The sequence below is a fragment of the Uranotaenia lowii genome, chromosome 2 (genome assembly GCF_029784155.1).
Source record: "Uranotaenia lowii strain MFRU-FL chromosome 2, ASM2978415v1, whole genome shotgun sequence".
Lineage (NCBI taxonomy): Eukaryota > Metazoa > Arthropoda > Insecta > Diptera > Culicidae > Uranotaenia > Uranotaenia lowii.
In genome coordinates, this window is record NC_073692.1 from 364,985,317 (window position 1) to 365,009,688 (window position 24,372).

Consider the following 24,372-nt stretch of genomic DNA (forward strand, 5'->3'; position numbering starts at 1 on the left):
GATTTCAATTTCGTTCGAGTTAATTGAAGTGTTCTATTTGATTTCTTCTTCAAAACTATATTTGAAGCTTCAGAGTAGTTGTACTTAATGTTTTATGAAAATTGTAAAGCAAAAATCGATAAACCTCATCGATATACCAATGATTTAATACTACAATTGGTCACCCTATCAGTCTCATCATAATTAATTTATCACTTTCTATTGCAAATAAATGCTTTTGAGCAGAAAAATAATTTTTCTAAAGATACAATTTTATGATTCTCATGAAAACTGAATCATTGAATCATTGTAAGTTTTTTAAAGGAATTTTTCAAAAAACAAACTGTTTTGTGTGAAACTCAGCATTTGAATTGTTTCAATACAAGCTTTTTTTATGAATAGATCCATATCAATCAAAAGTTCTTCAACACCACTGCAGAAAAGTCAGTTATATTTGTTGCCAAACTGTCACCTTTTAGGGACTTTTTGAAATTAAGTTCGATTTTTGAAGACCACAAAAATTTTAACCAAAATTTTTAAGAAGCATCTGATGGCAGTCACGTGGATGATTTGAAAATTATATTGTTTCTGAAAATTGGTACGGTAGCTGTATTAAGCTTAGTATGAGATTTTATCCGGCTAATTGCTCTTTATTTGCTGGGTGACCTTGGAAACCCTATTCAAAAATCTAAAAATGAGAAACAGTAGAGCTTTTCTCTAATTTTTGGAAAAGTCAGAAAACTTCATGAATTAAGCTTAGCTTTTTCTGAGATATCGCAAAAAGAAGGTACAGCTCGGGTCATATGGACCCCAACCGTTTTTGCAAAAAATAATCGACGTTCTATGATTATAGCAAAACATTCTGTGATGGTTTTCTGTAATGCTATTTCCTTAGTTTCATTTGAAATTCTTGAAAAAATAGTCTTCTTATATTTCACTTGAGGAAAAGCCATTAACCTTACTAATCCTATCATATTTTTTCAATTTAAACTTAGAATTCCGACATCAAAAATTGAAATTTTGGAAACACATTCAAAATTTGAAAAAAATCATAGAAATTTGTGAATATTCCCAAAATTCTATGATAATTTTTTTTTAAAACTCTGTGGAATTACAAATTTTTCTGTGATTTCGACAACCTTGAAAAGAAGGTTAAGTTATGATTGACATTTTTCTCGTTATTTGAAGTAGAAAAATATAAATCGAAGTATCATGTTTCTGGAGAATATCTGAAAACTCATTGTATAAACTGTTAATTTCCTATAGGATTTTTTTGTCAATTTTTTTGTTAGCCACAAAAAATGTTTTAAAATAGTGTTTAAAGCGTTTTATCAATTTTTTTTTCAGCCACGGTTGAAAATGCAATGCAAAGTTAACAATTTTCACCAATTTGTTTTTCAGAAAATGAATCTTGGAAAGGTTTGACTGTCACGAAAGTTAAAGAAAACGAAAAAAAAACCTTTCATTCACAAAATGTTGAAAAAAACTGATTGTCCTGTGAAGAGTTTGAACCAACCGCAATCAAGAGAAAAAATCCAAACCATAAATCGGATTTTATTTAGAAGCACAATTCAATTTCAAATTAAAAGTTGAGAAACAAATTTCAAATAAAATTAAATTCAAAATTGAAAATCCAAATTGCAATCAGAGCCGAAGTAGTAATTTATATTTTAAATTATAATTTAAATCCAAATGTTTATTTTAATTTCATAACTTCAAAATCTCAAAAAACTTTTTTAATAAAATGTGTTGAAAATTTTATAAATCAGATTACAACTTGAGAATAAAAATGAAGTTCTCATCAGGTCAAGTGTGAATAAACAGAACAACCAGAAACAGTTCATATAAATGTTACAAAACTTAAATTTAGAATAGAGACTGAATGTTCAAAATACAGAATCATAAATCCGGGAGAAGCTATGATTAAAAGCATAGAAATATTCATATATCACAATTCAACAATGAGATTGTTTTTTTTGATAAAAATAATTTGTGATTAAAAAACAAGTTAGTGAAATGTGTAATTTAGTTTATTTTTGGAAGGTGATTGGAAAATAAAAGTACACCAGAATACTTATCAGTGGTATAAAATTTAGGACAAATTAGTTGGAATGGTTTATTTCGAATTTTGAATCTCACACGGTGTATCTGGTAGAAAACTGTAAATTGTCTAGGCTGAAATTCAACTGATTTTTGGAAAATTTTATATTATGATTTCTAAGAGATTTCCTTTTTTTTAATAAATGATTTTTTTTTTCTAATATCCTTGATGAAATAAAAAAAACGCGGGTTTTATTGGGTAGTATTTTATAAGAAACAAACATTTGTCTGTGGATTTCTGCATTTAAGGTTCTCTCCTGGAATGTCGTTTTCTAATTTTCATGACAAAAAAAAAATAACAACTCTCTGAACTGGGCTGATCGTGTTATGAACATTTAATGCTGAGGCCATAAATACTTAAAGTAGTTTTTCGTCTACATTTAACACATATTCAAAATGTTTCGTTGCTAAAAATATGAAATGAGTATCAAAATTTTCATGTAAAGCACAAGCCATCTTTTTTTCAAATCATGAACATCCAGAACACCCATAAAATCAATAAATAAGTCGGTAGGATACTATTTCTGGTCTTGAAACAATCATCGAAGAGAAGTTTTATGAGATTTTTCAAATGAAATAATAATCACTCTGTTTGCGACATAACAACTCTCTACTCTCAAGTTGTATCACAAGTGTTCGACAAAAATGTAGCCGGGGAATTTTTCTAAATATTAGTTGGGACAACGCCAGTGTTAAGTATGGTTTTGCCTTACAGTAAACCATTAAAATAGTTCAAAATTCCTGAGATGTAATTACAAAAAAAGAAGTGTCTTTTTTGTAATTACATCTCAAGATTGTGAGATTATTATAGACGGTTAGAAAATAAGAAGAAACGGAAGGTGATGAGAAAAAACATTTTAAGAACTTTTTTATGATCTAGCTGATTTTACCCGACAAACCGACAAATCGACAGGCAGACAACTAATAGTTCAATTTATCTTTATATATTAGATCATTTTAGTAATGTGGTAGATACAGATTCATTTCTACAAACTTTTTATCCGTCTATATAAATTTATTTATTTTAATATGTTCTAACTAAAAAGGACATCACTTTTCACCGACAAGGGCGGTAAATTAAGTAACAATTAAATTTTTTTCATCATGTTCTCTAACGAATTATCTTACCTTTCCATTGAGAACCATCCGGGCCGTCTCAAGCTCTTCCGGCATCGTCACTCCATCGTCTCCGGAGAGCGTTCGAATGGGTCCGGAACTGGCCGAGGGTGCCGAATAGCCATGGGAGTTTTCCGCCCTCACCACGAAGATGTAGGACGTCGAGGGGGCGAGATTTGTAATCTGCAACGGAGCGATAAAGCGAGGGGCCACCCAAATTGGTGGGGGCACAAGAATTTAGTTAATTGGGTTTTGATTTGTGTGTCTTCCCATTTTGAGAGGGGTGGATTTTGGGGCGTGTAGAGTTTCAAGAAAGTGGAGGAGCCACTCGAAACGCCTTGCTATGAATATTAAATTTCTTGGTTCGACGTTTATAAATTGGCTCGCCAGGCAGAGCTTTATTTTGAGGAGATTATTGAATTTGTGTCGAGGGAGAACATTTCTTGTGCTTTAATAAGCTTGTAGCTGAAACATTCTTCTGGACTCGAGAAGCAAAGATTTAAATTATTCTCCCCCAGCGAAGGAATGTTCTTGATTGGAAATTCTTACCGTGGCTGTATTTCCTTCGACTCGATTAAGTGCCCGGACCCAGCCTCCACTTTCCTGATCCGGACTGTAGTACTCGATGGTGTAACTTTGGACCGGATTGGCTTTCAGTTTGTCCTGCTGGGATACTCCGGAACCGACCTTGGTCCACACCAAAGTTACGTTACTGTTGGTGATGTTAACTGCCTTGGGAGCCGAGGGAGCAGCCGGAAGTAGATCCCCATTGTGGGACCGATGAAGTGTTGCTGTCGGGTTAATTTCGACCTACAAAGGAATGGGATATTGAATATTACTGTTCGTTATGGTTGTTATTGGATGAGTAAGTAACTTACCGATAGGAATGCTTTCCAGGAGGTTTCGCCACGCTCTGAATATGCTACACAGGTGTACCAGCCAGAGTCTTCGAGTTTGAGATCTGAAAGGAAACAAAAAGAAGAAAGTTAATAAAATGTTGTTGTTTTTTTAGCTGCGGGTATAGAAAATCTTGATGCTTCCAAACAATCCAAAAAATCTTAGATAAAAACAGTCTTCATATGTTTTGTAAGCCTACTTGGTTGAGTATTTCTACTGAATCAAAGCAATCGAAAGATTCCTGTTCATTCAACCACGACAAATGTATCGTGATTTGGAATAAAATGAATCTTTCGATCGCTTTGATTCAACAAAATAGTATTTTATCAGTTTTTCAAAAGATACTTTTGTTTGTTACTTTAATTTATCGGCCTCATCGGTGAAATATGATGTCCTTTTTAGTAGGGACTTCTAAAGATTATGGAATTTTTATAAATAGATAGAAGGTTAAATGAAATGAAAGATGGTGAAAATGACCGGGTAGAATTTATTTAGAAGCATTATCATCACATATAAAATTTTTGATCCGCACGCGATTAAAACAAACTGAGAAGACTATACATCGATAGATGCGTTTCTGAGTTAAAGGGAGCTTATCTGAGCGATCACATACCGCCTTTTGGTTTAATCGCACTGCAAGTTTTCCCACTTGTGGAGCGAACCACACTTGCTTTTAATAAATTCTACCCGCTCATTTTCACCAACTTTCATTTCATTTAACCTTCTATCTATATATAAAAATTCCATAAACTTTAGAAGTCCCTACTAAAAAGGACATCATATTTCACCGATGAATTCCATCTATAAAAATTTCACTTTTCACCGATTAATTAAAGAAACAAACATAATTTTCGGTGATTAATCACTTCATAAAGTAATTTGTGTTTAAATCTTTAAAAAAAATATTGATAATAATGATTTTAAGTTAGATTTTGTAGATTTTCACATATTTTATATAGAGAGCAGAAAAATATATGCTCAGTCTGAGAGCTGTAAATATTGTTGTGTTAGCTTAAGAACGTGGTTTGCGTTATAGCTTCACTCAAGTAGTGTCTGAGATTCTTAAAAACTGGCTTTTTTTGTTGTTGTTTATTATTTGTTACGATTATAGTCGTTTTACCATTTCAATGACATTCGCGGCTTCATCAACAGTTGGCAGTTGGACAGTTATTACAAAACTAATTCCGTGCAACTGTGTTTGAACTCGCGAACATCGGCTCAGAAGGCTGACTTTGCCAACTGAGCTACATATATCACACGCCCATTTTGTGTATTGTTTATTTATCGAAGGATTAACTTATAGTTTTCAACCTCAGATTTAAAAAATTACGTTTCTACAATTCTTCTTCTAATTTCACTGTACAATTTAATTATTCTAGGAATCTTACTAGCTTTTCTTCATTTTCTTTTTGGATTTGTAGTATCACTTCTAGTCCTTCATCCGGTAATATATCGTGTATTATTGCAGATTATTTCATCATTTCATATTTTCAAATAAAATTTCTTTTTCAAGTTTTCATAAGTATAAAATTAAGGAAAAACATTCAGTTAGGCTTCCGCTTTTCCAAATCCGAATTACCGGGCCTTACGCTAAACCCCTGCCTTGAACTGCTGCTCGTTCTTAGCAGTTTTTTTTGGTCTTCTTTAGGTTCCGCTTGACAATAGCCCAGTATTTCTCAATTGGGCGGAGTTCTGGCGTCTTGTGAGGGTTCTTGTCCTCGGGAACCACCTGCACGTTGTTGGCGGCGTACCACTCCATGGCCTTTTTCCCGTAATGGCAAGATGCCAAATCCGTCAAAAACAGTACGGAACAACCGTGTTTCTTCAGGAAAGGCAGCAGGCGTTTATTGAAACACTCTTTCGCGTAAATTTCTTGGTTGACAATCCCGGAAGCTGTAAAAATGCTGCTTTTCAAGCCACAGGTACAGATGGCTTGCCAAACCCGATATTTCTTCGCGAACTTTGACAGTTTCAAGTGCTTGAAAATATCTGCTACCTTTCCTCTTCCTTTTGCCGTATAAAACTCCTGTCCCGGAAGCTGCTTGTAGTCGGCTTTGACGTAGGTTTCGTCGTCCATTACCACGCAGTCAAACTTCGTCAGCATCGTCGTGTACAGCTGCAGCCTCCGGGATCGCGCTTTGCCCGTCGTATTTTGGTTATCATCGCGATTTGGAGTCACTACCTTCTTGTAAGTCGATAGTCCAGCTCGTTTTTTGGCTCGATGCACGGTTGTAGACGATACATCCAGCTTATTTGCGGCATCTCGGAGAGAGAGGTTAGGTTTTCGCTTGAAACTACCGGCAACTCTCTTTGTCGTATCAGCGGCTTCCGGTTTTCGATTTCCCCTCGATCCAGACTTCCTGGCTGTCGACAAACGTTCCCCAAACACTCTAATTACATTTGTAACGGTTGATTTGGCAACTTTTAGCGATTTTCCCAGCTTTGCGTGCGAGTAAGGAGTAGGATTTTCGCGATGCGCGAGCAAAATTTTGATACGCTGCTCTCCTTCCTTGGGCGGCATTTTGACAACTGAAGAGTGAATTCCAAAATCAAAATAGGAGCAACAGTCTAAACACCCACACCTTCAAAATGAGGTGTGTTCAGGTTTCTTAAATGCAAAATTGAAAGAAACACGTCAAGTTTATTTTGACCAAATTTTGAACGTTTCACCTTTACGGGCTATTTGATCTCAAAACCCGGCAAATTCCGGGCATTTGAATGAAAAATTGTCAACCAATACGGGCAATAACCGGCCAATTTGGTCAAAACTCAGGAATGAATCAACAAAAATCAAGGAAAAAAAAATCATGTTTTTTTAACGAACACTCATCAGCAGATTTAAAATCGTGTTTTGTTTTATGGTATTATTTATCTACATGAGCGATAGTTATTTGTCACTCTCCACTTCTCATTTTCCCAACCGAGAAAGTACTCATTTCTCAATGAGTAAAATACGATTTCTACTCAATATAATCTGTCAACACTGCAGTGTAACAGCTAATCGCAGTATGAGTAGTTTCAGTTTACAGTGTGATGATGTACCGTGTTTACCATCATCACCTGTCATCCACATTCTTCTTTGAGCCGCCGTAGCACAAAGTCGTGATATTTTCTTCGGATGAAGCAAAATATGAAACATGATCCGAACCGTGAAAAAAATAACTTTATCAGTTTTTGGTAAGGAAATTAAACTGATTTTAGTTCAAGGGAAAACGACATGAGTGTAGAGGGTCGGGTGCCCCAACTGAGGCACCTATGGATGGCGTTTAAGAAAACGGACAATATCTGAATTAAATAAAGATGGCGGAAAAAGAACATTCGAAAAATGTGTCTACACACACTGTTGTCGTGATTTTACGAATCTCAATTCAGAGATTCACCTTAACACGTCTGTCGCTCGCAAGAATAGATCAATGACTGACTTTGTTTTGTTTGTTTGTCAAGTGCTGCCAAAATAGCAAATGTTCTCATAGAAATTTATTTTATTTTAATCATCTACAGTGTTGCTGAATACAACTATTATTTTATTTTATTCCTAATTAAATTTGATTTATTTTCTGTATATTCTTCATCTCATCCCTACATTCCTTCTCACCTCTATTCTTAATTAAAACTTTTCACACATCAACATTTGTTTTTTTTTTCTTTAGTGCAAAATTTTATTTACCAAATATCCTCAATTTTTATTCCATATTCCACATCTTTATTCTCCATCTTACAAATTTTATTTAATTTCTGCTTATCCTTCATCACATTTCTACATTCCTTCTCAACTCTATTCTCAATAGAATCTTTAATTTACCGACTTTTATTTTTTTTTTAAATAAAAAAATTTATATCCCAAACATCACTCATCTCAATTCTACATTCCATTCTCTGCAAAAGCTTTTCAAATCTTTTTTTTTTTTTGGCATGTTCTTCATTTCATCCGAAAATATTCTTCACAAAAGCCTTCCCAATTTGTGCTTTCTCTGTCGCTCTGCTTTTATTTACCAGAGCCGGAACAATCCGAAAAAAAACATTCTTAGCAACAGCTTTCTCAAACTGTGCTTTCCTTGTTACTCTGTCTCTGTTTACAAGAGCTGGAATAATTCGATAGTATTCTAAGAAACAGCCTGCCCAACCAGAAGGCTTATTCAAAACAAACAATCAGCAGCAGCAGCCTTAAATATCTGCGCTTTTAACGGCAATTCCGTCTTATTTCCATCGGAAAGCAGCCTTTAATATCTGCGCTTTTCAGGAGCAATTCCGTCTTATTTCCACCGGAAGGCCAAATCAAAACAATCAGCAGCAGCAGCCTTAAATATCTGCGCTATTTGTGCTTATTCTACCAACCACGCCATTGTCGTGATTTTACGAATCTCAATTCAGAGATTCACCTAAACACGTCTGTCGCTCGCAAGAATAGATCAATGACTGACTTTGTTTTGTTTGTTTGTCAAGTGCTGCCAAAATAGCAAATGTTCTCATAGAAATTTATTTTGTGTTAACAGTTTATCACCGCTGGTTTATGATTTTAATTTAATGATTAATGGCATTTCGGTGAATTATACATTCTAATAGGAAGAATTTCAAATGAAAGTAATGAAAATTATAGACGGATAGATTAGATTAGGAAGCATGAAAGGTGTTGAAAATGAGCCAAGAGCGTGATTTGAGAAAACTTCTTGCCGCACAAGACCATTTGTCCCACATCGTATTATTGTCTAGAAGAAGCAAAGTCGATAGGCTGACTTTGCATTGATCTATACAATGATACATGGATGGATCGAAGCACGTGTTTTTCGATCCATCCATGTATCATCCATGTATCATCATCCATGTATCATTGTATAGATCAATGCAAAGTCAGCCTATCGACTTTGCTTCTTCTAGACAATAATACGATGTGGGACAAATGGTCTTGTGCGGCAAGAAGTTTTCTCAAATCACGCTCTTGGCTCATTTTCAACACCTTTCATGCTTCCTAATCTAATCTATCCGTCTATAATTTTCATTACTTTCATTTGAAATTCTTCCTATTAGAATGTATAATTCACCGAAATGCCATTAATCATTAAATTAGAAATTTATTTTATTATATTCATCTACAGTGTTGCCGAATACAACTATTATTTTATTTTATTCCTAATTAAATTTGATTAATTTTCTGTATATTCTTCATCTCATCCCTACAACTGTGATAGCAGTCCAAATAAGGTTAAAGTTGAAAGAAAAGTCATTGAAATTGATGAGGATAAATCTTCCGGAATTAACAAAATATCTGTGGAATAATCCTAGGAAGATCGGTCGATCTAAAATTCTCGTCTATTTCGAAGAATGGAACTAAGCGAACAGGGTTGTGAATTGCCTAAATCTGAACCTTAACTAATATTCGGCATACATACCGAAAGGATTCGTTTTGGTCAAGGGCGTTGTCAGTGGAATTCCAAAGGAAATTTTCACCCATTTTTCAAGTGGGAAAGTTTTTAAAATACAGGCAAATTTGGACATAATAAAAATTGTGCTAAACTTTATAAATTCACTAAAACATTGGTTTTGTTAATAAAATGAATGTTGTTCATAAAAAGGGAAAGTGTCTTTCAATACATATTGTATTATGAAATTTCGTTAAAACCCATTTTTCAACTCAATAAATCATCTCATTATGTCAACAATCAGGGCCGTAGGAAGAACCGACTCATGGGGGGGGTTTTGGTGACTGATTTTTACCTATGATATTTTGCCCAACAGAAAACGAACAAAAAAGATTAGATCAAAATATATTTGAAACTATATGATTATTAACTTTTAAGTACTCATTAATAGTTTTCGTATTAAATCGTAACTATAGAAGAGTGGTCCTTAGCCTTAAGGGTGAGCTTACTTTTTTATAATGAAACCTTTAGAAACAAAATATGTAATTTGTTTTCATTGATGGTTAAAATTTATGAATTTGTTCAAGAGTCTGGTAGATCAAAGTTATTTGATTTGAGCATAAAATAAGTTCTTTGTAGGATAGCCTTCAATTTCTCAAAAAAGCTTATTCTATACTTTAATCAAACAAGCCCAATCTTCCAAACTATTAAGGAAGTTCCAAGATTCTATCCTTTGATGAAAATAAATAAAAATGTTCAAATAAACAGTAAGAGATAATACATTCTCGGACCAAATTTGTTTGATGCAAACTTGAACAAAATTTATGATTTTAATTTGAAATTTGGCTTTAAAAAAACTACAATATTAAAAATGTTAAACAATACACTGAGAAAATATAAAATTTCGTGCAGATTTTTTAGGTGAAGATCAGGTACATGTTTCTTTAACAGTTTCTTTCTTTTCTTTCAAATATAGGTTCATAAAGAATCAATTCCAGAATGATAATCCTGAGGATGATTTTTTTAAATATAATTTATGATATTTTGCATACTATAAAACTTAAAAAATTAACTCAAATTCTACTTTATATTTGTAATTTTCTGCTGAATTCTTTTTACAAACTTATTCTGATTTAAAAATTAAATCTGGAAATCAAGCAAATATTTAAGTTCATGTTCTCTCGAATTCCTCAATAATTTAATGTTGATTGAAAAACTTATTCACAAGTCAAATCTTTTTCTTTTTTAATCTGAATTCTGAACCTAAATTCAAAAATTGATTTTTGAATCTGTTTCCGAATTTCAATACGATTTCTGAAATGTACAAAAATTACGATTTTCGAATCTTATTTCCAAATAAGAATTTTATGAGCCAAGCCCTCATTTATGAATCTTTTATTTGAACTCTGTAGTGCTGGTCTAATCTTAATTTATTATTAATTTATTTATTTTAAAATCAGTTTTTTAGATCTGAATTAAAATGTGAATTTAGAATAATGAATCTGAATCTGAGTTTTCAATTTTGGATCAACACTTAGAAGCAATAAATGTTAAGATTTTGTGTAAGAATAATTTTTATTCTTTAACTTCGAATTTGAATATAAAACAAAATTCTTCTTTTTTTATATTCGGAAAACTGTTATAAAAACATTGGAAATGCATAGGATTTTCGAAAAACATGATTCAAATTTGATATGAATGCTTTTGAACCGGGATTTCAAAGCAGCTTATCACTTCTTATTTCTTATGATCATTCGAACTGAAAATCAAGAATCCTGAAAATCCGAAATACGAAAATATGTAGAAATACAAATTTGGTTATGGGAACAAGGAACCAGAACCTCTAAAATGGGTTTAATTTAAAATTTTACATTCAGACCTGAATTTCTATGACAAGGTTGCAGATTTCCCAGTTTAAACCGGGTTGGCCTGGATATTTAATATAAAATTTTGGAAAGCCCGGTTTGACCCTGTTGCCCGGATTTCATTGGAATAGCCCAGATTTTGCCTGGGTTTCATTCTCATTTTTTAATCAAACTGAAAAAATGGTGTTGTAAATAAATTTATTTTTATTTATGGGTCCAAAATTTTTGAAGCAAGTTTAAAAAAAAGAATCATGAAAAGGTTTTCTTTATTGATTTTTGATGAGTTATTCCTAGGTTCTGAACAGAATTGCCCGGATATTCCCGGCTTTTGGTCGACAGTTTTGAAATCAAATACCCGGATTTTGCCAGGTTTTTATATAAAACAGCTCGGATTTGTCCGTCCCGGATACGTGCTGGAAAAATTCTGGCAACCGTTTTCCATGAACAAGTGAGAAAATTTTGAAAAACTGTAGCAAAATTTTAAACTTAGGATGGGTTTTTGTGGTTTTGGCACTAGTTTTTTTAGTCTAGATTGTTACTCTTCAATAACTCTGCTCTGGACTTTGCTAACTGGATTACGAATTTAAAATTTTAAGTGTAAGGTAGAATACCTCGCTTACTTTTTTGGACCCTCATGGGGGGGGTTTAACCCCCAAAACCCCCCCCCGTTCCTACGGCCATGTCAACAATTAACAACAACAACAATTCATCGAGGAAAAAAAAAATTTAAAATTGTTAAAATTGTTAGCAGTCCGACCCCCTCTCCCTTTTTTGAATTGGTATGGCTTTGAAAGTATTATACATAGAAAACATTACCGGTCTTGAGAACGGCTACACACCAAATTTCACGTGGATCGGTTCGGTAGTTTATGGAAATTGCTCGAATTGTGTCACAATGTTATTGATTTTGTATAAGAGCTCCCCTCCCCTTCGTTTAGGTTGGAGTGGGTGGAAAATATCTTAAAACCATTCCCGACATTCAATTTTATACGTTTATCGATTTAAAAAAAAATCCTTCAAGATTTGTTAAATTTTATCAATTTTTATTAATTTTGTAAGAGAGAGTTTAAAAATATAAAAGAAATCATCCTCGGTCCTTAAAATGGCTACACACCAAATTTCACGTTGGTTCAGTTGGTTCAGTAGTTTCCAAAAATTGTTCGAATTGAGTCAAATTTTTGTTAATTGTAAATGGGAGCTTCTTCTTTTTCAATTCGGAGAGATTCGAATGTGTTATAAAAACCCTTCCTGGTTTTAAAAACGGCTACATGCCAAATTAAGCGTTTATGGGTTGAGCTGTTTTCGATAACTGTTCGAATTGTGTCAGCTCCCTCTTTTTGGATTTGGAGAGGTATCAAAGCATTATAAAAATTATTCCCAGTCTTCAAAACGGCTACACACCAAATTTACGGATTATCGTTTTAGTAGTTTCCAAAAATTGTTCGAATTGTGTCAAATTTATGTTAATTTTCTATGGGAGCCCCTCTTTTCGGATTCGGAGAGCTTCGAAAGTGTAATAGAAACCCTTTCTGGAATTAAAAATAGCTACATGCCAAATTGAACGTTTATCGTTTAGGTGTTTTCGTTTTCTTTTCGAATTGTGTCAAATTATTGTTAATTTTATATGGGAGTTCCCTCTTTTTGGATTTGGAGAGATTTCAAAGTATTATGAAAATTATTCCCGGTCTTCAAAACGGCTAAACACCAAATTTACGGTTTATCGGTTCAGTAGTTTGCAAATATTGTTCGGATTGTCTCAATTTTTTGTTAGTTTTTTTATGGGAGCCCCCTCTTTTTGGATTTGGAGAAGTTTAAAAGTATTTGAGAAACCATTCCCAGTCTTGAAAACAGCCAAATTTCACGTTCATCGGTACAGTAGTTTCCGATAATTGTTTGAATTGTGTCACATTTTTATTAATTTCATATTGGAGCCCCGGGGCCTCTCCTCCACCTTTCAGTCAAAGCGGGTTGAAAGTTTTTTAGAAATCATCTCCGACCCCAAAAACTCTTACAAACTAATTTTTATATTGATTGGTTCAGTAGTTTCCGAGTCTATAGGGAACAGACAGACAGATTAACATTCATTTATAGATATGTAGATTTACAACAATCCATGAGTGCATTGCAAAGCAATTGAAAGTATAAAATAGCGTATAGAAAAGAATACCATACGCAATCTTTTTAGAGGACAAAGAGTACATGTACTCGATCGTGTAACGGGCGAACTATACCCTTTTTTATGTTGAAACTCATTTAATCTGAAAAACCAACATATTTTTAAATTTTTTGAAGTTGTTTCAATTCTTATGCAAAAACTACGAAAGAAATACAGTTATATCACTTTAACATTTGTTCCAATAGTGATGCATTTTCTCGTATGAGCTTTTATTACGTCGTATGAAACAAAATGTTAACAAACCGTTTTATTACGAAAAAGATACAAAAACTGGCATAAACTAAAGTCTGTTTCACATAGAATCTGGTCGGATAAAATAGATCATTTCTCCGCAAAGAAGTACAACAAAAGAAAATATGTCATTTTGTAGGGTTTTCATTCGTCAGCATTTTGGATGAATTTTCAATTTTTTTTCTGTGATACCACCCATCATTTTTTGCACAGTATTGCTGGTAACCTCATTTGCCATCTTGTTCCACCACTTTTCCATTTAAGCAGGTTTTTCATGGTTCTGCCACATTTCTTCAGTTTGCCCTTAACTATTGCCCAATATTCCTCGATGGGACGAAAATCCGGACAGTTTGGTGGATTGATACTTTTTTCAACAAAATCAAACTTGTTCTCCTTATACCACTTAACGACATCCCGGCTGTAGTGGCAGCTTGCCGGGTCCGGCCAGAACTTCACCGGACCTATGTTCATCTGGAGACATTCTTCTTCGTAAACATTTCCATTCATTGTGTCCCCAGTAATGAAAATCTTAGTCTTCTTCCCACAACCACAGATCCCTTGCCAAATCATCAACTTACGAACAAATTTATCTGCGAAAACAAACTTGAATCTACCTGCAGCATTTTCTTTACGCTTCGCAAGGTAAAATTTTGACGTAAGTTTCGTCGTCCATCAAAATGCATCCGTTGTACTTGGTCAATTTCTCGTACATCTTCCTTGCCCTGGTTTTGGCAACCAGGTTTTGTTTCAGCGTCTTGTTGGGGTGTTTGTTTGCATGATTCGACTGCAAGCCTTCTCGCAAACAAATTCGTCGAGCTTTACTGTGGTTCGTCTTGAACTTTTTTGCCAAATCACGAAAGGAGATTCCAGGATTATTGTGAACTGATCGAATTACTTTTGCTCGCAGCTTCCGGTCATATGTGCTGCCAGAAATAGCAATAAAAATTTTGGAGGCGATCCATTTAGTATTGAATAAGTACGTGAAAGCCAATTTTTTCATTCAAAAATCGCCAAAAATTTACCGAAGGTTCCAATAAATTCAACTTTATATGAAAAACATTCTGTGATTCTTGCAGTACAATTCATGTCAGCAAAGCACAAACCTAACTTGTACCCCAAAAAGTTATTCGATATTACAAAAAAAAATATCTAAATTATTTTTATTAATTTTTTCGTTTTTTTTTGCTTATTTGCAAGCTGTGTAACCGTAGGATGGAAATAAAAAATCTCAAAAAACTGATTTGCATTGCCACAGAATTTTTTTATTTATATAACCTTTGCAAAAACATTTCATGCTATCATTAACAGCTTTAGCAAGCAAAATCCACAATTTCTAAATACTTTTCAATGGATTCAGATTATTATTTTGAAATGGATATAACTTTTTCCATGATATTCTTAGCTGCTTGTCATTGTCGTATCCGGTGGTCTTGCTGCATCCAAATTCTCCTCGATTTCTATTCTTTTTTTTTCTTTTGTCCTCAAGAATCACACAATTTAGTCTGCATCTGTTCTCTACTGCAATCTCGTTCAAACTTATTTTTCTAACCTTCTTTTCTATGCTAGCACTCTTTGACGATCTTTCTCTTTTCCCTTCGTATTTTTCTATATACTCACATTTACAATTATTCATTTTCTGACTCTCTCTCTCATAATTATTCATTTTTTTTACCACTGCGTGTATTTTCTTTTCTCCACTGATATAAATTATCAATTCGTTTTCATTCTCCAAATCAGTTTTTTTTTTCTTTTTCCTTTATTTATTCTTTTATCATTTATTACTTCTATTCCCTACAGTAATGTTAGCAAAAAATTAAGCTTAAGAATAGTCAAAACCAAAAATCAAAGACCAACTTCATTTCAAGCTTATTTGAGTTTTCTGGATGATTTAATGTGCGAAAATTTCTTTTTCCATACAAATTTCCCTATAAAATTGAAACGCGTTGCGCTAACTCAGGAATCAACCAAATCATTTCAAATTTTACACTGATGCTTGGTGACCCAAAAGGCATTGTAAAAACAGATGGGAGCAAAAAGCCATTTATTGCAGCGGTCTACTGACCACGTCGGTTTCTCTACGTGAGTATGCAGATTTTTTTCTCGCCTGTCGCGTTCCATCGTCGATAACTTTTGACTGACTGCTTCAATCTTGATGAAATTTTCTCCACTAAGTAAACAAACCATCCGGATCAAAACACTGTCAATGGATTTGCGATGTGACAACTAGGGGCGCTGCAGTAAATGAAAATATGTGACCAGATTCTATGTGAAACAGACTTTAGTCGCAACTTACTTCCATTTAGAATATTTGTAGCCTGTACAACATATTCTATATGTACAATACACATTTTTAAGTTGTTTTGATTACTTTTACAGCAGTTTTCAGTGAATTCTTAAGATGTCTCATATGACGTAATGAAAGCTTACGCGAGATTTAGTCGTTATAAGCAGTGAACGCGATAAGCGTCTTTGAATATGCCAACAGTAATCAATAGGCACAAAATTAAGGTAAAATACAAGCATATTTTGAAAGAAAATTTAAAATTGTCATGTAGATAAGTCACATAACCTCTAAGACATTAAAATGCCACCTCAGATACCTCAAAATATGTACAGTAGAACCCCGCTTATCCGACCTCAGGTGTTGCAGGAGTATGCAACTCGACACGATTACTCTATAAAACGTATGACCTACATATATTTTATAAGGGTTAATCTAGTTTTTAAGCTTCTTTGAAGATTTTTATGCTTTTTTGTCTTGATAGCATTGGAAATGAAAACTTGAACGACTGAAAATTTCACCTTTTGGATTACATTTTTTTTTCCTTATTATAAAACGTCAAGCATTCATCTGGCATCAGTGGAATCAGTGTTTGATTTGAAACTTCTTATGAGATTTTTGGGTATTAACCTGTGACAAGCACAGATATAATCGATTTAGAGCTTAACATTTTAGGGTTTTTTTTTTTTTTAATTTATGAAATCGGAGTTCTTAGCCTTAAAATATTTGAGATTGACCATTTCCTTTTCATGTCTGAAAAAAAACATGCAAATCACCGTTAAATGGTTCGGATTTATCCAGTAGGTATTTGCTGTGTTACTCCCTCGCCACTTTTCGGCAGCATGTCAAACAAAAAATCCGACACCGTGTACAGCAACATGGATTATGCTGCTACGTACAACGTTGTCAGTAAGCGCCACCAGACGGCGGCAAACACGCCAATCTGCAGGTAATGTTGTTGTGTGTATTTGCATTTCTGCCGAGGGTCGATGGGGGCGAGTTGTTGGTTCTAGTGTCAGCGAATGACAGGTGAAATATGGCTCAGGTTCAGATGGAGGGTGGTTCGATGAGAATCAGCACCCGGTTGCGTGTCGCGTCATGTTGCGGGGCTCGGTTGTGGGTGGATGATTGCCCACTACAAGGAGGTGTTTGCTGAGCCCGCAAAATATGTACATTTAAACGGTTTTCCCTTCAAAGTTTGCATGCCGCCGCCTGGTTTGGCGAAACACACGCGATCCGTTTGACGTGAGACGCCTTGCGAACGTCGGCATTCCTTCTGCCATCAACCTGGATTTACGGCTGATTCAGTGAAGTTCCGTGCGTTCGTCACGGTTCACTGAAATGTACACCATTTTGTAATCTTATTAAAGCTACACCTTCAATCGTGCTGGGGATATTTCAGTGGTAGATTTTGGTGTCGTTCTCCAAAATCAGCAGACAGAATCCGGAAATCTTCTTCTTACATTTGAAATGCTCCGAACGATCACAATTCCTAATTGAATCTTTGTCAGAGGGCTTTGATTCGACGCAAAGGGGAATTCTATTGGTCCCGGAGCCGGCTAAGGACAATTCTATTTTCGAAACCCAGCGCTGACTGGCAGCCCGCAAAACCTTCAGAATACGAAACGAGACCAACGAACCCCTGAGAGAATATGACAATTTGTGAAATGCTTTCCCCGTTGCTACCTCCACAACTCCTTTTCGACCATAATAATCTGCAAACTCCGGTCCAAAGTTACGGATTTTCCGTAACAACCGAATCAAAACCATTCGACAGCTTTCATTGAGAAACCGAGTCGAAAACTCTCAACGGAACAGATCCGTGCAGCCAATATGAATGGATGTTACACACTTCCGGATGTAGCTTGTAAGTGTGGAAATGGAAAACATATCTTCTCATCCCCAACCAAAGAGAACCAAAAAGCTCAGAGACACACATTCAAATAAGTCCGGAACCCAAAGTGAGATCCGAGGAGCAATGGACTTCCCCCTCTGGTGTGGAAAGTGGAATGCTAATATTGACGGTTGGCAAAGACGGTTTGCTTGCTTCCATGCCGCCCCATTGGAGACTTTGGGTGTTATGCTCCTCGAAATCGTACAAGATGACTTTCCGTTCCGGTTTTCCGATGAAAACCGGAGTGCTTGGTAGGACGACGACTTTCCGGATTTGTCTGTCTGCTGCTATCGGGATCATCATCATGTGTGTGCAGCAATAATCCCGAGTCAACGTATTATGACATCATTCTTTGAGTAAACTTAAACCCGGAACTTGTTCGTTTGGGCTGATGGGTAGGTTTTTCCCAGCAATGTGAAGAACCGAGTACGAGTTAGTGCTCAAATTGACCATTGGATTAACACATCAGATTCAGGAGCAGGGCAATTGGAAATTTTAATCGTCTCAGGTTCCTGAACGGAACTTTAGGGCATCATAGTTGGATCAGGTTTGTCAAAATGGGTTAACGGTTTCCAATTTGTAACTGAAACTGGACGATAAACCTCAAAAAATTATTTCTTTAGGATTAGATCAAAAACGTCATCAAAATTATTCCATAAAATGCTTTTCTTGTTTCGCTTGAATGTAGTCACAACATCCGACGTTTCGGCTCATGGCCGTAGGAACGGGGGGGGGGGGGGTTTGGGGGTTAAACCCCCCCCCCATGAAGGTCCAAAAATGTCAAGTAAATTAGTTTTTGCTTAACATAAAATTTGAAAATTCTAACAAAATTTTGATGAAAAACTAAAATGATTCATGAGTAACAATAGAGCAACAATCTCGACTCCAAAACCTCGAAATCTCATTCCAGGACAACAATTCTATGGCAGTTTTTCAAAAAAATCTCACTCGTTAATAGTAATTGAGTCCAAAATGTTAAATTCCAATAAAAACAGACTAAGCTTACCAGATTTTTCAAAATAATTTATTTTAAACAAATTTCAACAACATAAACATAAAAGATTTTTTTTTGGAAACTTGAAACATGATTCTGAATCGGCTGATGTGTTTCGATTGAATAAAAGTAGTTTTCCATGTGTTTTTTATTTATTTTAATGGAATCATTCAAAAATTTGCCTGCATATTGGACGAATTTTTAGGAAAATTATGAAACAATATTCCCCTTATTTCGCAAGGTTTAAGAATAAAATTGCCTGGATTTGCCCAGTAAGTATCCACTTTATTGTTCTAAATTTTCAGGTCAGAAGCAGGCGTTGTCTTGATGACAACGCACGTGTTTTTTTTTCGGGTCTGTGAATTTGTTTTTATTAAATTGATTTTTGTTATAGTGATTATTTGATGAATTGTTTGAAAAAGTGTTCAACGAGTAGCCGGAAGTCAACTGGAACATTAATCACCGAAAGTGATTTAATCGGGCTTGGGGAGGATTGTTTCATAATGTTTTCAATTTACTTTGAGTAAGTGGTTTGAATCGTTTTTTTTTCTTTGCGCGACTGAAGTGCAATCTCACAAGCTTTACCGGGAAAGGGGACGTTGTGTATTTCAATGATGGTCCGTGGATTCTGAAATCGGCAGTATATGGTGTTAAATTCGGTATTTGAATTTGATTTTTTAAGAAATGTATATGTTGTGCTGGGGTAGGAAAGTGAATTTCTCGGATCTCACAACAGTGATAGCAAATTCGGCATGCTGCGATTAAATAGTTTTGAAGCACTGTGATTTAATAGGCAGCCTAAAAAATTGTTTTTTTTTACATGATAATAAGAATGCTTCCAATAGGGGTACATGGGTAAGTACAACAATGAAAGGGAATGGCGAATTGTAACAAGGTAAGAGGTAAAACATGAGTGAAAATATGTAAATATTATTTTGATTGTGTATTAAAATAGCTTAACTCTATTCTGGGGTTTAGTGGGGGGATCGGACAGGACATCAAACGATCGGAAAACTGATATACGATGGATTGTGGGTTCAAGCCAGCCGGAGTATCTCGCAAATTTGGAATCATGAGTAGGTCACTTAGGTACCTTTTCAAGAATCTTAATTTGTTTCGAACAGTTGGAAGGGAGTAATATGAGTCAAACCTGTCCCAAACCAGTGGTAACGGACCCCTTGGTTGTACTGCGATTATTGTTGATGAGTTAAGCATGAACAATATTTGAATGTAAGATCGAGACTTCCCGTACCGCCTCGGGTCGAAAGACCTATCAGCCACTGGTGGGCAACTACATACATACATACATACAGAAAATGTTGTCCAGGTTACAAATAATCTGAATAGAAGTTGTGGCTAATTTATTTCAGTTCTTGTATTTTTTCGAAATCAAACTGTTTATTCACGTTCTGTTTCGAACGACGTAATGAAAGCTCAAGCGAGATTTTTTGTATGAATTTGATTTTTTCATCTATTAAGTATTCGATTCGTTGTTCTGATTCCAAAGCCTCAATTGGTGTCCAATTTTAGGATCCACATTTTGTAATTTGATTTATAATTTAAAAAAAAATTAAATTTTTTTTCTTTTAAAAACGAATACAAACACATATTGGATCTCAATGAAACTTGATGTTTCCTTGACGAAAAAAAATAACTTTACACTAAGTAGTACATCTTTCAAGGATATGATTCACACCACCAACCTACAGAAAATATACTATGTATGCCCTGACCGGGAGTCGGTCTCATAATCTTGGGCTTAGAAGACTTGAAGGCTTGAAGGCGTGGCCTCTATGCCACGGGTGGTAGAATTTCAATTTTTAGATAATATTGGATTTTATAGAAGAAGTCCATCTCAAAAAATTAAATTAAATTAGTTTTAACACGTTTTTTAAATTTATAGAAATTTTATGTCAAATTTAAGTTAACAAATAATGTGATTTTTATAGGGGTCGACTGCATGATTTAATGTATTTTTCTTTTTCAGCATATAAAAAATACCATTAAAAATACTTATCGAGATCATAAATTAGGTCTAATATGATTTAAAATTTTTTATACTAAGCATGTTTCATTTTGTGTAGGAGGTTGATTGCCAATTCTTAGTATTTAAACTATTTTATATTATTTTTTTTATGTAAAATCTGCTAAAATAACAAAACACAAAAATTCAATGCCATAAAATTAGAAAGCCAGATCGCCCGGTTTTATCCGGGTTTACCCAAATATTTAATATTAAAATGTGGGAAAATTCTGGTCCGGCCTGGTTGCCCGTATTTTTTACAGATTTATCCTCATTCCCAAATCGAATTTTAAGAAACAAATTATCTTGAAAAATGTTTCATTTAAGCGTCCACAACGACATTTTTTGAACAAGTTTCAAAAAAATAATCATGAATGGAATTTTAAATGCCTTAAGTACGATTAAAATAGATTAAAAAATTTTGATGAACAAAAAAATTTACCTTTTTAAATTTTTGATGAGCAGTTCGGTTTTGATCAAATTTTCCCGGATTTCTTTCGACAATTTTGAAATCAAATGCCCGGATTTGGCCAGGTTTTTGGATAAAATAGTCCGGATTTGTTCAGTCTGGATACGTACTGAAAAAGTTCTGGCAAACTTAGTACAGAGGGTGTTTGTAAATGTTTTATTGAAAGTTCTTTAGTTCACTGATTATTGAGAGCCGTCTTAAAATATTTGATTAATTTTCGCAGTCTAGCTCACTTGTGTCTTAAATCATCATTCTATTATTAAATCTGGTTGCATCTTTTGAAAGTTTCAAAATAAGAAAAACTTTTGGAAGTTTTAACCTGTTTGTGGCTATGAACAACAATGGTTTATATAAAGATTCCCCACTTTCACGGAAACCGGGGGACAAAAAAAACCGCCACCATCAAATATGACAGCACAATTAAAACTAAAACACAGTAAACACTGTTAGTAGAGAAAATTTACATATTTCAGTTTTTATCAGATTGTTGGAAATTAATTTCAATGAGCCATGCTTTACAACATTGAAGTTGTCGAAAAAACAATTACCCACAATTTGATGTACGTAGCTTTTCGATTGAAAATCAACGAACGAAGTTAGGCGTATTTGAAGTTGTGACGTGAATTCACTTCGTTTTAACAAAACAGGATAGTTGACTGAATTCACGTCACGAATTATCAAGTTTTTTGAACCTTTCTTCAGAGCCTTAAAATTTTATGAGCAATTTTAAAACCGATATTTTGTTGTTCCGACTTTTCAATCAAAAATTTTCAGTATCTTCATCTAACTTTTACCTAGATTTGATTGGCACTTGAATAGCAACATATTAAGGTATGATACGTTAAAATTACTACTGCTTCTCACAGTCTTTAATAATCACAATCTTTAAAATTCACCCAAAAAAAAATATTTTTTTCAATCTTTGAAAAAAAATATTCAACTAAATTCTGTTTGATCTGTTAAAATCCGACCATCTTGAGGGTCAAACAGCTTTCAAAGCGTATTCCCCTTATGAAATTTAACGAAAAATTAAATTATATGACGTGAATTTACTCATTCGCGCTGTTGTTATTAAGCTAGATTCCAACCGATTTTTAATAAAATTTAGAGTTTTAGAATCATCTTATTATTTTCAAAGAAACTCTTATTTTGTTTAATGTCAGAAAATGTCAAAGCTTTCTCGTAAAATTCCAAAGCTCCCTTTTATTGTGAAGTAAATTCACTCATTTGCGACTGTTTTTGTTCGCTTTCCAAAACTGGATATAAAAATATTCTTTTTTCTACGAAACGAAGCAGTATTTTTGGCTTCAAAACGTATGAAAAAAATTTCAAAAGAAATTTATCCATATATTTTAATAAATTATTTTGGAAAAGTTGTCGAAATAACCACTTTTTCCAACAAAAAAAATAGATTTTCAAAATTAAATAAAACATGTTTAATTTTTTTTCTCTTATTTCCGTTGGTTTGTGTGATTTGAATTATCAAATTTATAGACAAGTTTGAGATTTTTTGATACGCATACGCATAAAAATCACTTTTGAGCGATACAAGTGCGTGAAATGTGTCATCAGCTATCAAACGACTCGATGATGATAGCCTTTCGTGATGATTTTCTACCTTCTACCTTCTAGCCTTTCCTAGCGAACTTCAATGTTTCTTTTATTTATTTGATTTATTTACTGATCAAATCTAAGTTTATTCACAATTGAACAATTTTACGAAGTAATTGGCAGGGCCGGATTAAGCCATCGAAGGGCCCGGGGCAATTTTTCTCGGGGGGCCCCCTTAATTCGATTTTTTTTTTCAAATGCTATCCCAGAAAATACAAAACCTTTTAAACGTATAAAAAAACTGGAGATGAGTTCAGTATACTGTCTTCAAATAGCCATATTGTCTGCGTAGAAATTACTTTCTGGTATCTTCAAATAAAAATTGTTAATCAATCACGTGCAAACATTCTGGAAGTGTTAAGAAATTTCTTAGAAATGAAAACTCTGATTAATGCTGCAAAATGCCAAATTTAATTTTCATTTTTTTTAAACCCTTATCATAAACTAAAATTCTCTAATTTAAAAAATTACCGGATAGATAATTTAAATGATTTTAATATCATCATTGATCGTTTGGTTTGTGCTTATTCGAGATATATTTACCTAGTGACAATTAGGAAGTATCCTGAAGATTTGAAACTAAGAAAACAAAATTAAAAAAAAAATTAAATCCACATTTCATAGAGGTACGGATATAAGAGTTCAAAAATTCAAACCTTTAAATCACATTATATTCAGAACCAAAATTCAGTGTCTCAAATCTCAATGATGATTTTTAATCAAGTTTTGAGAAACAAAATATGAATTAAATTAAAAAAAAAGAGATACAAAGTTACAATCAGAGCAAAAGCAGAAATTGCACCAAATGTGAATTTCAATTTTTGTCATTGAAAAAAAAAATCTTTTCGTGAGATGTTTTTGAATATGATACCCATCAGATAATTTTTTTTTATCAAATTGTTATTCTAAATGTGACGAAAGTTTCATTCGATGCCCTCAAAGCCAAAGGGGTATAAGTGCAAAAATGGTTTGTTGAAAAAAAAGAATGAAGATTAAATGTTTTAAACACAGAATCACTTATCATTGGAAAAAAATCAAATTAGAAATCCAAACGAGTTTAGTACCTTAAACAAAAATCATGAATTTTCAAAATTCACGAAAATTACGAAACTGAACTTCAGTAACTGAAGAAACAACACAAGACTTGGAAATCCCAATAAATTGAATCTGGAAAAAGATAAGATTAAGATCATAGATATATAAATATTAAGAAAATCACTCAATGATACTAGCAACTCAACTATTTATCAGATCGTTTTTATGATAATTTGAGGATGATCATTTGGAAAATGATATGCTGAATTCAGGATATTCACTTCAGTAGATGATAACATTTTGGTTAAAACAGTTGAAAATGTTTCAATACAAATTTCAAGTCT

The 24,372-nt window shown here is 33.8% G+C and overlaps 1 protein-coding gene across 6 annotated transcripts in view; it reads right to left on the reverse strand.

Moving 5' to 3' along the window:
* LOC129749673 (protein sax-3-like) overlaps nucleotides 1–24,372 on the reverse strand; it is an 839,575-nt gene that overhangs the window by 24,786 nt on the left and 790,417 nt on the right. For all 6 annotated transcript variants that reach the window (XM_055744711.1, XM_055744709.1, XM_055744710.1 and 3 more), the window contains 3 exons: nucleotides 4,074–4,156; nucleotides 3,745–4,005; nucleotides 3,208–3,378 (listed from right to left, as the gene is read on the reverse strand). In XM_055744711.1, the coding sequence (XP_055600686.1) occupies nucleotides 3,208–3,378; nucleotides 3,745–4,005; nucleotides 4,074–4,156 (515 nt within the window). The remainder of the gene's footprint in view (nucleotides 1–3,207; nucleotides 3,379–3,744; nucleotides 4,006–4,073; nucleotides 4,157–24,372) is intronic.